The 16,289-nt window shown below is 40.6% G+C and overlaps 1 protein-coding gene across 1 annotated transcript; it reads left to right on the top strand.

The window, feature by feature from the left end:
* Positions 1-9,591: 9,591 nt before the first annotated feature.
* LOC117454847 (kelch-like protein 10) lies at positions 9,592-15,208 on the top strand. The gene is made up of 5 exons (XM_034094079.2): positions 9,592-12,190; positions 12,444-12,927; positions 13,044-13,655; positions 14,477-14,626; positions 14,795-15,208. Exons 1-5 carry the CDS (start codon positions 12,066-12,068, stop codon positions 15,164-15,166), a joined length of 1,743 nt encoding a protein of 580 aa, XP_033949970.1. The 5' UTR covers positions 9,592-12,065; the 3' UTR covers positions 15,167-15,208.
* The last annotated feature ends 1,081 nt before the right edge of the window (positions 15,209-16,289 follow it).

Below are 16,289 nucleotides of genomic sequence, written 5' to 3'. Positions count from 1 at the left end.
TGCCATCAGCCCTTTTCGCTACACAACGGTAAGTTAATCAAGCGGCTCATTTGGAAAATAATCAGTGTTTGCTTTGAACACCGAAAAGTTTGTGCGAATAGAATTTCTCGTTTTCTCCTTCTGTTATTATTCTCTTATCATCTCGTCTTTAATTATTTTCTCTTCTCTCTTTTCTGTTTAATTTCCCTTTATTTTCAAATGTTCTCCTCTCCTCCTGCCTCAACTCATTTTCCCGCTTTTTATTTCCCTCATTTCCTCCTCCCCTTTCTTTTTCCTTTCAGCCTCTTTCTCACTTTCTTTTCCCTCCTGGCCTTTTCTCCTTTCCTCTCCTTCCCTTATGTTTTCCTTTCCTCTTTTCTCCTTGTTCTCCATTCCTCTTTCTTTATATATTTTTATTATCTTTCTCTTCTCTTCTCTGCCCTCCTTTCTTCATCATCTCTCAATTTTTGCCCCCAATTTCTTAGATCTGCTTCCCTCATATTTAGTCCTCATCATCTCAGGCCACAAGAGCTGGAACAGCTGGAACAGCTGGAGCAAATATGGCCAAACTCAAGTCAAAGGCTCTATCAGGGAGTTTTGAGTGTGTTCACGTGTGTATCTTTGTAAGAAAGGGGTAAAAGAAAAAATGAGAGCTATTAAGAGAAACATACGTAACACAAGGCTGCCAATGTCCCTAGTGTTTGTGTGGTGTGTGTGTGTGTGTGTGTGTGTGTGTGTGTGTGTGTGTGTGTGTGTGTGTGTGTGTGTGTGCACGTGTGTGTACACTGACCCACTTTGTCTGCCATGCAGCAGCTTGTGCAACAGAGCAGGATGTGCATTTTTTAACAGCAACAGTCTCCTGTGCTCTGCACCGAACACACACACGTGTGTGTGTGTGTGTGTGTGTGTGTGTGTGTGTGTGTGTGTGTGTGTGTGGTGTGTTGGTGTGTTGTGTGCGTGTGCGTGTGCGTGTGGTCTAGCCAGAATTATCAAGACCATCAATGCTAGCAACAGAAAACCTGTGTTTTGATACTCTCTGATTCGACACAATACACAGCTATAAATTGAGATTTCCTGATTTGGCTGATGTTTTTGCATTTTATATTCTTTTTACAAAATTCTCTGAACAACATGTTACCATCCAGGCTGGTTTCAGAGTCGATGTTGAGGCAGGCAGAGGGGCATGACACAGCACGACGCAGCAGCACTTACAGTAAGTGCTTGAATTGAACAACTGAATGACTTTAGGCACTGCTGCAGTTTGTGAGAATAAATGCTTTTACACTCACAGTGCCATCTTGTATGAAATGTAATCACACTTTCTTCATGCTCCCGTCACTCTTTTCTCTCTCTCCATTCTTCTCTCAAAAGGAACTTTTGCAGGATGTAAAGTAAAGCTCATAAAAAAATGAAGCCCTTATGGAAACAATAACAAGGATTGACACACATGAATTACTGTAACTTAACAATGTAAGAAAGTGCATTACACAAGAAAAAAAACAAAAAGCAAATAAAAGCACAGGGGCCGACATATATAAATAAAAAGCATTTTTAGAAAGATCGATGTAAGTCCTTTTTTGTATAATTCCTAAACATTTTTTATTTTATTCACTTTTTCTTGTGGAGATCCGTTTGATGTGTAGCAAAGTTCAACATCTACAACACAGTACAACCATGCATATACTGTAAAGAAACATACATCTATGCATAATATACACATATGCTAATATTTGCATTCATGCATCCTAATGTATAAATATGCACACAAATACACAAACACACACACTCCAACACACACGCTTTAGGAAACGAGTTAATCACACAGTGAGTCATCAGACGATGATTGCTCTTCTGTTCTCTTCTTCTCTTTTCCTCTTTCCTCTTCCTCTTTTCTCTTATGTTCCGGATAGTTGACAGATTAATGCGTTGGGTTATTTTAGTTTGTTGTACAGGATTGTAGCTTCTGTTCGGCAGCTGTTTTAACAATAGGCCAATTTGAGTTACGGTGTGTGTGTGTGTGTGTGTGTGTGTGTGTGTGTGTGTGTGTGTGTGTGTGTGTGTGTGTGTGTGTGTGTGTGTGTGTGGTGTGTGTGTGTGTGTGTGTGTGTGTGTGTGTGTGAGAAAGAGAGAAAGAGAGAAAGAAGTCAACAGCACGCCAGTGGTTTTCCTCTAATAACTGTTAATAACTCTTTGATGATTGGCCTTCACATGCAAACAGAGAGCCATGACTAAGATTAGCCTGAGGACGAACACAACAATAAATCTAGGACAGATGAGTGAGTGGTCAGACCATCAGATACTCTGAGCTGTAATTTCACATCCTTGCATCATCATTCATCTCTGCTGTCCAGGGAGTTTCTGTCCGTCTGTCTGAGTGTGCGTGTCTTTTTGTTACTTTCCTGTAATCATAATCTTACAGTAGGCTACATGCACACATGTGTGTTTTTTATCTAAGAGGTGTCAGTTTGTGCACACCTGTTACTTCCCATCTTCTTTTCTCTCACACGCTCATCAATATCTCCTAGGGGGTTGTCTCTTTGTGGTACAGTCTGATTATCAGCCTGTCAATCACTTCCTCTGATTCCATTGCACAGTCACATTTTGTTTTTAAACACTAACTATTCCACCTCAGCAAAGCAGAAAAACATATTTCTGATATTTTAACACAGGTTTTTTCATTGGCAAATTAAAAATATGCATACAATGTAAAAACATTATTTATATTGATATACCATGTGTACTATCTTTACCTTTCAAGTGTCTTGTCTGCAAAGTTTCATTCTAACTGATGACTAAGTAAATAGTTGGCTGCTTATATTGCATCCATCCAGCATTCAATTCAACAATGGTTATATACAGTATGTGGTCAGCTAACAACAGACAACAACTCATGTTTCAGTTTTCTATTCATTCTTTCTTTCCCTCTCTGACATGTACTTTAACTTGCAGTGCTGGGATGTTGTTGTTATACATTATTAATACAGTTAAGAGATAGCTGTGCATGACAACAGGAACATAACCATTTGATTAGAGTCTGTAAGCTAAACAGCTATCCAAAAACATTACATTGAAATAAAGGACAGAGAGAGATTGAATTTCTACAATGTTTTTTTTCTTCCAAATCTCTCACTTATAGTTCTCTGAAGTAATGAGAAACAAGATCTTTTAGCCAGGCAGAACTTTATTCAACAACTGAAATGATTTAATCACAAATATTTCCTCTGATTAATTTTTCCTTAAATTATAATATTGTGAAATCTCATATTTCATTGTAAAAATTATACATATGGAGGATGAGACTTAAATGTGTGTGTCTGTATATTTATGTATGTGAGAAAATTAAGCAGTGTTTTGCTGTTCAGCTAAATTAGACGACAGTTCCTCATATCTGTGCTCCAGAGGCTCCAGATGTTTGCAGATGATACTAAAGTTTTCAAGGAAATTAAGTGTAAAGAGGATGCAGAAAAACTCCAGTCAGATCTCAGAGAAATGCAAAGATGGTCCGAGTGTTGGCAGCTCAAATTCAATGCAGCAAAGTGCAAAGTAATGCACTTAGGTTTTCTGAATCGAAAATACGAGTATAATATGGGTGATAATTCAAACACTATAAACCTATCCGAGACTCAGAATGAAAAGGACCTTGGTGTGAATGTTGACAATACCCTGACATTTAGTGACCATATCCGTCGGGCAAGTAACAAAGCGAATGGTATCCTAGCAATGATCCGCAGATCATACACTTATTTGGACTCTGACGTAGTACGTAGTTTATACATCTCTCTTGTACGGCCACTCCTCGAGTATGGGAATGTCGCTTGGTCCCCCATGTACAAAAAGGATGCTGAGCTCATCGAGAAAATACAGAGAAGGGCAACGAAGCTGGTTCCAGAACTAAAGGACCTACCATATCAAGAACAACTGCAAAGTCTTAAAATCCCGAGTATGTATAGAAGGGCGAGGGGAGATATGATCGAAGTTTTCAAATATCTCCACAACATCTACAAAACATCATGCCCACTACAACGGGATTATAACACCAGGATTCGTGGACACTGCCTCAAGTTGAAGAAACAGTACTCAAGACTGGCTATCCGCCGCAACTTCTTCAGCCTGCGTGTGGTTGACTTGTGGAATGATCTGCCAGAAAGCGTTGTCACATACAAGACGGTTAACTGTCTCAAGTCCCGCCTCGACCACTACTGGTCAAACATCACCTTCATTTTGGACTATGTGACTGTTGCCAGCATCCATAGTAAATAAAGAATCAGTGATCTACTTATTTATTTATGAGCGACTAAAAGGCCTTAGGCCTATTACAGCCGTATCCTATTGATTGATTGATTAAATACTGTCACAGCAGCTTATTACAGCTATAGCTATATTGACACACACACACACACACACACACACACACACACACACACACACACACACACACACACACACACACACACACACACACACACACACACACACACACACACACACACACACACACACACACACACACACACACACACACACACACACACACACACACACACACAAACATGCACTCACCTTGGGTCATTAAGGACTCAGTGTGTCCTGTAAGCAGTTTAGTTCCCTGGTGGACTGGTAATATACCTCTGTAGGTGTGTGTGTCGTCGTGTCAGCTGTTTTGTGCCTGTTAAGCCAGAGTTACAGTTTCTCAGATGGCTTGGGAACAGTTTGTTAGCTAGCTTAGGGCGAGGACGTTCTGAAAAATCATTACACAGAATATTGCTTAAAGGGAAATTTCTACTTTAAGGGTTATTTGTTTCAACTACCTAAAATGATTCTCCTTATGCAAAATGTGTTTTTTTATATTATTGGATACTTCCAGTTTTATCTTCATCTAATTACGATTGATTGATCTTATTTATTTATCTATATTTATCCTAATGGACTGTTTCTTATATTTGTGAACCTAAGGCTACTTGAATCACAGAAACTGTTTAACTCAACTATAATTCACTTGCAGAATAATCTACTAAATGTTATAAACATTACTGAAAATAAAACACATTGTCACGATTCTCATGTTATGTCACGTTTGTAGTTTTGTCTGTGTTGGTGTTTTTCTTGTCTTTGGGTTTCCTGTCTTATTGTGTTAAGTGTTCACCCCCGTTTCCTGCCTGTCTGCTTTCTGTCTGTTTCCCTCCCTGATTACCCGATTGTGTTCACCTGTTGTCCTTGTGTTTCTCCTCCCCTGCCCGGCTGTTTCTCGTGTCGTGATTACCCCTCCCTGTATTTAGTCTTGTCTCTTTCTGTGTTCAGGGTTGGGTCGTTGTTTGTTGGTGACGGAGTTCACCGGTGAGTGTTCCGTGTTGTCATTCATTTTTCATTATCCTTGAAATAAAGGTTTTCTCAAAGTTATCTGCATTTGGGTCCTGCTTCCTTCACTCGACCGTGACACACATATATTCTTTGGTTTTGTTGCTGCAAAAGCAAGACGACACACTGTTATTAAGCAACAAAGCTGAAGTTATTGATATAACAATGTATTAATCGGAAATAACAAGGTGCAACAAGACAACAACAAAAGATAACACTGCGTAAATCTCTGAAATCTTTATTTGTACTAAAACATGATGCTAATATACATCCAGTCAAAGGGCTGACAAATGAAGCTTAGCGCAAGTTCAGACAGGAAGACCTAACACTCCGTATTGCGCGTCATGGCAATACTTGCTCCCTGCATCTAAATGACAGGGAGCGCCTCTCCTCAGCTAAACCTATCACGCCCCTTCATTACAGGGCTAATCATCGCACCTGTTAACCCCTCTATATATGCTCTCCCCTGTTCTATCAGCTGTCTTCCAGGTGTCAACGCGCAACCCTCCTCCACCCCTTCGCCTCCTGCTTCCAACTCAGGGCCAAGCTTAACCTTCTCCCTTCCAACCGGACCTAACCACTTATAACCACCACCAGTGTCTAGACCCAGGGGGGTTCATCGGAAATGGTTCTTCCCTTCCCGATTGATAGCCTACTAAAACTTGGGCCTAATCGCCAAAACAACATTCATTCATTTGTGATGAACTGTCATCATTATGTTCCATTGATATAATGTGACCGATAATAAATATGTATTCCATACATCATGTCTCTCCTGATTGAACTACTTTTCCTCAGTTTTTCTGACAAAATAAAATGTTTGTTGCCCACTGTTGCTCAAAATGTTAGATTTGTATGTGGATCGAATAAAGCATTTGTCCATGTTTGGAAAATACTCTGGTGCATTTGCAGGGGGATGAGGAGAGGACAAGTAGGTCTGTGTTGCTGCAATACTTCTTAGAAAAAAAGTAGAAAAGCTGAAGAGCAGAAAAGGTAGTACTCTGATCCATATTCCATATTTCCATTAATTTGACTGAAAACACGCCGCAACTGTTGATTCACTTTGAAGAATCACTCGTTCCTTGTCAGGAGTGTGTGCAGTAGGTTTTCTTTGCATACTTATATAGTTACATTACACGGTTTCTCTCTCTCTGTGTGTGTGTGTGTGTGTGTGTGTGTGTGTGTGTGTGTGTGTGTGTGTGTGTGTGTGTGTGTGTGTGTGTGTGTGTGTTTGTAGGCTACTATCAGCAGCGCTTTACAGCCTCCTGAAGAAATTACACATTCAGTTTAAGGGCTCGTATTTCATTAACCTGTATTTGTCTGGGTTAAGCTGCTTGAGCAAACGTGCTGTTTTTCATTACTTTCTGTACACACACACACACACACACACACACACACACACACACACACACACACACACACACACACACACACACACACACACACACACACACACACACACACACACACACACACACACACACACACACACACACACACACACACACACACACACACACACACACACTAAAAGAGAACCACAGACATATTTATTTCATGCAACAGTTTGTTTATTTTGTTTAGTCCTCTAGGAAGGCTAAATAACACACAATACCAGTTGAGGAAGAATGAGGGTGCATTTAGCAGATGCATCACAGCTCTTGTTTTGATTTAAACATTCGGAAAGCATGCACATTCTTCCTCACGGCAGAAGGAAATACGAGGAGTTCATACCCGTAAAGTTATTAAACCAATTATTGAGGCAACGAGGGAGTTAGCAAGTGATTTGTTCTGCTTTCTCCCGAGTTTAATTATGCGTGCATTCTTTTATAGAAAATGTTGCACTGATAGTCCTAATGTAATTAAAAATGATATGGAAAAACATGATTTTACTCAGCTGTGTCACTGCAGTTAGCAATCAAATAAAAGCTTTTGATTTGAGCTGTGAAATCAAGAAATAGCATCCTCATTAGTTATTGATTAATGTTGAAGAAATGTACAGCCTTGAAGAGCTTAAAAATAAGATCTTAATGTCCTGTTCTTCTAACATAATGCTGTTTGGCTGCTTATCTCAGATGTTTGTTTTCATTTAAAAACTGAACGTGTTTATTTGTAACATGACGAGACAAGATGTGTTTTAGTGTAAGGACTCACTGATGTGTTCAGCACATCTAATGCTTTATAAGGAAGCATAGCTGGGATTGCAAAATTGTAAAAAAGCAGGACATAACTAGTACACCAAATATCTAATAACTTTCATGAGCAGCTTCAACTCAGTGGGGAAAGAATACACAAATGTGCTAGTTGGCTTTTTTAGTGTTATGTAAACCGAAATACTGAGACCACTTGTTGACGATCTGTGTCTTGGCTTTTTAAGTAACTCTATATCCTTTGTAAGAGCATATAAACACACTTTAGTTTCCTATCTGTGGCTCTTTTCCTGCTGAGTCATCATAAATCGAAACTCTGTTGTAGCCTCTGAAGTAAACCGTGGCAGCAGAAGCCTCGGAGCCTTTTCTACTGAGAAGATCAATATCATCGGAATGAACTGTACTCAAACTCACAGAGGTATTTCTCATTATGTCTGTGCCCGTGTTGCTTTCTGAAGTGAAACAGAGTCTACCAGAGAGCTAATGGAGCTGCTCTGATGGGAGGAAACCCCAACAAAGAAACAAGTGCAATGTTCTTAACTGATTTGAGTGTGGGATTGTGCAAGGTTAAAAGGACGAGCGAGGCAGGAGTGTGTGTGAGATAGAGAGTGTGTGTTATGTGCAGAATCAGCAAAGTGTGTATGTGCAGGTGTGTGTGTGTGTGTGTGTGTGTGTGTGTGTGTGTGTGTGTGTGTGTGTGTGTGTGTGTGTGTGTGTGTGTGTGTGTGTGTGTGTGTGTGTGTGTGTGTGTGGGGAGAGTTGGTGTAGCCTGTGTGTGTGTCAGAGGAGGCTCCAGGGGATGTGGCAGCAGTTTCCTGCTTCCCTCCATCGCTTCCTAAAAAATCCATTCCAGCCGCTGCAGAGCTTCTTTCTCCTCCTCGTGTCCTCTCTCTTTCGCCCTCTCACACTCTCTTATCTCTCCCTTAATCCACATCCATCATTTACTCCTTCAAGACAGTCCGGGGGGAAGCAAATCAGACAGATAGAGCGTCAGTTTTCGCCATTGATCTCAGAAGCAACAGTGCAACTGGATTCTGTTTACGGCGATCATGTGTATTGAACATGGCGCTGACAAACATCTTTGCCTCAGGGGAAATGCCCGTGGACCTTGTGGTTTTTTATCCTAAAGCTAGCAAGTCTATGAAAGTAGAGTACTATAGTTCAGGCTTTTAAATGTGTTTGCAAACAGGAAAAGAAACTACTGAACTTCTGAATGATCCAATTAATCATTGCACTCCGATAATATTGTCAGAAGGATTGGAGTAGTAGGAGCAGAGATATCCTCTTTCTTACGTCACACTTTCTTCTACTATGCCAAAACCTGGCATACCCACAATGCAACATTACAGTTGAGAGTTTGCAAAACGTATCAGTTTGACTGTGATGTATAACAACACTTTATTGAATGGCTCTACTGCATGGCTGTTGTAAAGTTATTGTCCATCCACGTGATTACATTGTTCTCTTCTTCTGCTGCCAAATGCTTCTCTCCGTCCACACCCCCGACTGCTGTTCTTTGCATAGCAGTAGCGGATGGAACAGGCATTATTTCTCAATTTCTTTTGTCAACTTTAATGGAATACTTTTTTTCTGTTGCTGTGGTTTCTAATTTTGCTGGTTAACAGTTACTAACAAAACACTTGATATAAACAATCATACAAATATGTGTTAAAATGCTTGTTTCTATTTCAGTCTGGCTTTGTTGCAGACGGACTAAGAATCAAATCCTACTGCAGGCTGTTTCTTGAACAAAGGTCAGAGGTCACAAGAGCTTTCTTGTTATTCTGTGTCCAAGTGTTTGTGACAGGCAGAAGAGGTCGTACCGAGGTGGAAATATTGGCAGAGAGTTTGCATCACAGCACGTACAAACAAGGAGTCTGTAACACTTTATTCATTTCATTTAAACACACATGTATACTTCAGCAGTGCAGAAGGTAATAATAAAAAAAGTCAGCGGAGGATAATTTATGAATCAGTAGGATGTAGTAACGGCAGACATGACATGGATGATAAAGCAATAGACTTTTTACTATTTGAATAAATTGTAACTGACAAGTGTAATTTATTTTTTTCTACATGCATTTATTAAGCTATTGTAGAGGCAATTTAGATCCCGATGAAGTCCATATTCTTTCAAAGAAGACACACACACTCCCACTCACACACACCCAGTGATATCTATTGGCTACATACATCTTCATTAGTGTCCAGTCATATCTCTGCTCTTATCACACGTTGGGACTCCAGTTGCTTTGTTTCTCCCTCATGCATGTTCAAATCTCTGAGTATTAACACTGTCATAATCTGGCATAATGACTGATAGATGCTCAGAGGAGTGTTTAATTATATTTCCAGTTAATCATGGCTATGCTTGCTTAACCTCACACAGGAAACATTTTCCGAGAAGATGGAGAAATGGAGAGCCCCGATTGACAAATAAGACTCAATTTCCATTTTATTGCAATAAGTGAAATTTATGGTAACAATTTTTCCCGACTGATGCTGAGTTTGAAGGCACATCGGCACTAAACGGAACATGGTCTATGTAAATATTACCTTTCAAAGAACTGAAAAACAAACAGAAAAACCTTTTCATATGTAAACATTTTTGTTAATACAATGTTAAAGTAAAAATAATAATAAATACAATTAATTTCATTTGCCATAGTCTACTGCCAATCCCTGTTTTTTTATATTTTGGGAAATGTTCTTAGCCTAATGAACATTACATTACTGTACATGTCACTTGTTAGACGCTTTTATCCAAAGTGCCTGACATACTCAATACTGTGGGCAATCACCACAGGAGCAATTTGTGGTGAAGTGTCTTGCCCAGGGACACAACGACATGCGGACTGCAGTGGGGTTTGAACCTGTGACCCCCTGATCCGAACAGCAACGCTCAACCCACTGCACCACACGCCTCCCTTTGCGTTCATAGAGTATCCAATAATCAAGTGCAAACACTGCAAACACACATTCATACACAAACAATAGTCAGTGCCCACATAGCTTCATATCACATCTCTGTTAAGTGAAATAACTAGCACAAATTGATCAAATATTTGATATTTCACAAAGCCACAAATGTAAACCTATTCGAGCGCTAAAAAAGAAGTCAGGGGACATCCAAAGTAAGAAGGATTTTCATCTAGGAGCCATGAAGCTGTGTTCAAACAGATCCATATAAATACATCTCATAATGTGCCTGTCACACACACGTCTCAGTGTCATCGATCTTTCAGCCATTCAAATCATAAACAGGCTTCAGTACAGTTTTTAATTCCTTAATTTGAAAATCAGTTTTCAGGGTAATTGTTATTGATGAAGAACACACATCTGTCCCATTTTGTGATTTATAGTTCTAGTTTGTTGCTTTTGGGGCTTTGACAACGTATTTCCCTCTAAGTATTCAGCTCACGCTGTTTTGACATCTCACTCCTGAGTTGTTTTGCCTTCAAGACAGATTAGCCGGCCACTGATTTGAAAACAAGCATAAAGAAGTAGTTTGCTAAGATGTGTTTGATTACAGTCATTCGTATCCATTGCCTCTTTGTCTTTATGATCACCTCCTCTGATACTGTTTACTCAGAAGCTGCTCTATTTAGCAGCCATGTATCACTCCAATGCTCTCTCCTACTGTTCACTGCCGCACACATTTCTTATTTATCTCAGTAGAAAGTCGCGAACTGAGCTCAGATTTCTCTTGGATGGGGTCTTTACTCACTCAACCAGAGGCTAACTAGCTAATTAAATCTCAGGCTACCTGCTGTGTTTGCCCTTGAGGAAGCAGCGCTTTAGTACCAGGGAATGAGAGCAGATTTTAGGTTGGATCCATGTGCGTTTGTCAATCTGTGCATAAAGCCTTCCTTACTTCCTGAATGTATAGCACTGCAAGCTAAAATCTCGATATAAACATATTAACACTTCTCTGAAAGTTTTAGAAAAACATTATCATGGATTTCAATGTAGAGTATGAGTCAGATCTGTTGTAGTAAGTAGTAAAATCGCTGAGTTGCATATTTAACTGGTGGACCTCTGTAAGACAAACTGGGTGGTGATTTACACCACGCATTATAAAAGGCCATTTCACACATTTTGACCTCTATAATCTGTACAGAATGAGCATTGCCATGGTTATTTGGTTAATTCGAAAGGAATATGGTGATTATTGTTATGTTCATTTATATTTCTCTTGCAAAATCAGTATTGTTTAGGATGAATGTGAAACGTATCCACACAATTTGATTTAGCACTTTGTTGAAAACTGTAAAACACACAAAAACAAGCTTATAACAACAAATAATGCTTATGTTCATGCTTTTATGTACATCTAATGAATGGTCTACCGCTTAAGTTCATTTCTTTTCATGAGTTCAAATGATGGAATGGAAGTATTGAGTTCTGGAATGGAATCCTGGTTCTAGAGATCTAGAACCCCAACACAGAGGGAGTGTTCTCATTCCCATTCCTGACTGAACTCACTCATTCAATCTCAAGAGACAAACAAGTCAACAACCAACAGACTGAGAAGAACCTCTTTTAAATAACAAATTCAAAGTGACTGACAGAAGCGGGGCGATGTCAAGCTCAGTGTTTAATGATCTCCGCCTAGAGGGAGACTTTTGCGATGCAGTCATCAGAGTCAAGGATGTCGAATTTCAAATTCACAAAGTCATCCTGTGTAAATGCAGCAAGTACTTCCTGTAAGTAGAAAAATGAAAGCAAATTGACAACAGTTTATGATCCACGTGTAAGGGGCACAGTAATCACATGTAATTAGTAACTCTTGGATTCATGGAGCATTTCTGATTAGACAAATTTGACATAGGAGAGATATCTGATTGACCAATACCGATTCTGAGTAATCAATTTAAAAAATACATTTTAACGATTTCTATTAACAAAAACTGTTTGTTTTTTTTAATCCTATTTTGAATCCCCCCCTCCATCCTTCAGAGCTTTCTTCAGACGCTGGTCAGCTCCAGGTCAGCAGGTCTTCAATATAGATGGCCTGTCTGCGGACATGATGGCGCTTATCATTGAGTTTGCATACACTGGCAATGTTCATGTGACTGGGGACAATGTGGAGGAGCTCCTGCTTGCAGCGGATCAGCTCGATGTCCCAGGCATCGTGCAAAATTGTTGCGACTTCATGGAGGAGCAGCTCTCCGTAAAGAACTGCATTGGCATCCATCGGTTTACCAAAACCATCAACTGCTCCCGACTGCAACACAAGGCCTTCAGCTATGTCCTTGATCACTTTGCGGAGGTTGTTTTCTCCCAAGAGTTCCAGCAGCTTTCTGTGGAAAATATCATTGAGATCATGGGTAGAGACGAACTCAACGTGAAGGAAGAGAGCACTGTGTTTGAGGCCATCATTCTCTGGATTGCCTATTCACCGGAAGAGCGTAAAGGGCACTTTGCTACACTCCTTTCCAAGGTATGATACATTTCTTTCACTACATGTTGTTGAAATTAACATCTTCAGCAACAGGGAAACAGAGGCCAGGTCTATTAAGTTCAAATAAAAGATTCTGTCCTGTTTTCCCTGAGCAGGTCCGGCTGGCCTTGATGAGTGCGGACTATTTAAAGAGCAATGTGAGGTCTAATGAGCTGGTGAAAAACAACATTAAGTGCACGCTCATGGTTAGAAAAGCCCTTGATATCATCACTCGCATCAGACCAAACTATAGTTCTGTCCTCTGCAACCATCTCGCCCGTCCTCGCCTGCCGAACGCCGTCCTGCTGGCCATCGGAGGCTGGAGTGGTGGGGATCCAACTAACGGCATCGAGGCGTACGACATCCGCACAGACAGCTGGGTGAACGTGTCAAACGGTAACGAGCGTCCCCGAGCCTATCACGGCACTGCCTTCCTCAACGGGGATATCTACTGTGTTGGTGGCTTTGACAGGGTGGAGCATTTCAACAGTGTTCGCAGGTATGACTCGAACACACACACCTGGCACGAGGTGGCATCGATGTACTACCGCCGCTGCTATGTGAGCGTCACCGTGCTGAACGGATGCATCTATGCCATGGGAGGTTATGACGGACATACACGACTCAACACAGCGGAGCGTTACATGCCCGAGACCAACCAGTGGAGTCTGATTGCACCCATGAGCGAGCAAAGGAGCGACGCGAGCTGCACAACACTCCATGGCAAGGTTGGTGAAGTCAAAGAGCAGCTGGGATTACCTTGACAGAGTAACAGAAAGTCATATTGCCTGTTTGAAACAAGAGTGTAATGATTATTGTAAAGAAAACCAAACTCTAAGATATTAGCAAAGGTCCACAAGTAGCCGACTGCTTGACCTTTTGCAGTTATATTGAGGTAAGCGAAATAATTGGCTCGAGGATGGTGGCAGAGTAGAGGTCTTAAGCAACTGGAAGAATATATGATTGTATGTGCTTGGAAGTGATTAGAGATGTGCATGGCAGTATTACATACTGACGTTAATTGTGTGAGGTTGTTGTAAGCAGGAAGATCAACAGGTTGAACATTTATGCATAAACAAGTTATTATGTTTATGGACCTAGTTGTCATTTCTCACATTGATGGATTTATTTAAAGTTTGAAAGCATACTGTGTAAAGCTTGTCCATCGCTCTAAAATAACAACTGAAATACATATTGGCATGCTTATATTCACTGTTAAACGCTGAATGAAATTAGATTTTTTTTGAGCTAACACCTACATTCCCTACACTGCTCCCCGCGCGCCGTTCAAAATGGCAGCACACTGCTCCTAACACTAGGATGGGTCAAATGCAGAGAAACAATTTCCCCACAGGGATTAATAAAGTATATCAAAATAAAAAATAAAAATATTGTTGTTAAACCTTTTAACAAGGTCCCAATTCATTTACAACATATTTTTTCCTTTGCCCAAAAAAAGTGTTTCATACAACATACACACAAACAAATGAATAACAGTTGCAGCCAAGAAAAGTCCACATTTTACTGAAACATTTCCTGTTCTCACCAGGTTTACATTTGTGGAGGTTTCAATGGAACCGAGTGCCTGCAAACAGCTGAATCTTACTGCCCAGAGACCAACCAGTGGACAGCGATCGCACTCATGAACTGCCGCCGCAGTGGCGTTGGGATCATTGCACATGAAGACCATATCATTGCAGTAAGTACATTGAACACTGATGATGTTCAAATAATAATATAAGTTTTGGTCAGCATTCTGTTTTTTAGACTCAGAAAAACCTTTGAGCCTCTCAAGTGTGTTGAGAGGCTGGCTCCGATCTCCATTAAAAAAAATCTAACCATGATTTCTCTGCTTTTCCCCCCAAAGGTCGGTGGCTTTGACGGCACCAACCGTCTGCGCAGTGCTGAGGCTTACGACACCCGGAGAAACACCTGGCACGAACTGTCCTCCATGTTGTCTCCCCGAAGCAACTTTGGCATTGAAGTGCTCGAAGGTCGTATCTTTGTTGTTGGTGGCTTCAACGGCTTCAACACCTCCTATGACGTTGAATACTACAACGCAATAACGGATGAGTGGTGCAAAGCCTGTGACATGGAGATATTCCGCAGCGCCCTGAGCTGCTGTGTGGTGTCCGGACTCCCCAACATGGCTGAGTACGCGTTGCCTCGTGACGCACTGCCGCTTTTGCATGTGGACGACGATTCTGTGGAGGTTTCAGAGTCGGTTGAATCTGTCTGAAAGTGCCTTGCTTCACCATGAAATAAATGTCCTTGAGCATTATACTGTTGCTACTCCATTTACTGTACTCCCTGAACTTCTGAGTTTGTGGGAACTTGTACATGTTGTGCTAGTGAAGAGGGTGCTGTGTCTAACCTGCAGAGACATGGTTTGATGTAGAGTAAACCATGCATTAATAATCCCTACATTTGATTAAATGTTCTGCACTGTTCTGTCCCCCATAGTATCAAGGACCATTCAGGAGCCTACTTTTTTAAGGTGTACTAGTATTCATTTTCTGAGGTAACCAAAACTTAAATATTAAACAGTTTACTGTTATATGGAAAATGTGTATAAAGGATTTTGTATCTACTTCCCCCGACAAAGAGGTTTTTATATTGCGATATATGTGCAATAATACAATTGTTATATCAGGTATTTGTTTTTCAAGGACAACAACATGATGAATGGTCATTACAATTTTATTTTGTACAGCTTTCAGAGTAATTGTCCCCGATAAAGGGAGCACTAATGGGTCATTTTGGCCTTCTTTAATACGGCGCCTCAAACACTAGGACAAATACATAATATTGCATTACTGACTGACCGAGAGACAAATATCTAAGTGGACTTAAATGGAAATAGGTAAGGAAAAAGAGTTTAGGTGGACAGAGAAATAAAAACACGAGCGATTCAGTCAGAAGAATATAAATTGGTGCTGTTACATGACTTTCTGGCAGATGTCAAGGACTGGATGTTCCACAATCTCCTCCAACTAGATTTGGACAAAACTGGGATTATTCAGGGGGAAGAAAAGCTTGAATGACTTCAGTCTGTCCTTCTCTGTTTTGCCGCATACACCCCCCTGCCCTCTCTCTCCCTCCCCTAATCTCTCTCTTCCTCTCTTTCTCCCCTCTCTATTCTCTCTTTTTTGTCTTTCTCTTTATCTCACAGACAAAGCATTGCTTGCCAGTTTTTGGACAGAGTCACCTTGAGTGTGTTGTCTTAGTGTTTTTGGGACATTCTTATAGGAAAATAGGTCTTCGTACTGTACAGTATGTGTTCTCTATAATAGGAGGGGAAGACATTTGTTTCCTCTTCATTCACTTACAGAATGACTGGACTAGACTACGTGGCAGATTTC

Source organism: Pseudochaenichthys georgianus, chromosome 11, assembly GCF_902827115.2.
Source record: "Pseudochaenichthys georgianus chromosome 11, fPseGeo1.2, whole genome shotgun sequence".
NCBI classification, from domain to species: domain Eukaryota; kingdom Metazoa; phylum Chordata; class Actinopteri; order Perciformes; family Channichthyidae; genus Pseudochaenichthys; species Pseudochaenichthys georgianus.
Note: the sequence above shows the minus strand (reverse complement) of the source record. Positions and strands in the feature narration are given on the sequence as shown.

Excerpts from the sequence above, each read along its gene's own strand:
- LOC117454847 (XM_034094079.2), top strand. The coding sequence starts at position 12,066 with ATGTCAAGCTCAGTGTTTAATGATCTCCGCCTAGAGGGAGACTTTTGC. Across the intron at positions 12,928-13,043 it reads TTGCTACACTCCTTTCCAAG|GTCCGGCTGGCCTTGATGAG; the intron begins GTATGATACATT and ends TTCCCTGAGCAG. Across the intron at positions 13,656-14,476 it reads GCACAACACTCCATGGCAAG|GTTTACATTTGTGGAGGTTT; the intron begins GTTGGTGAAGTC and ends TGTTCTCACCAG.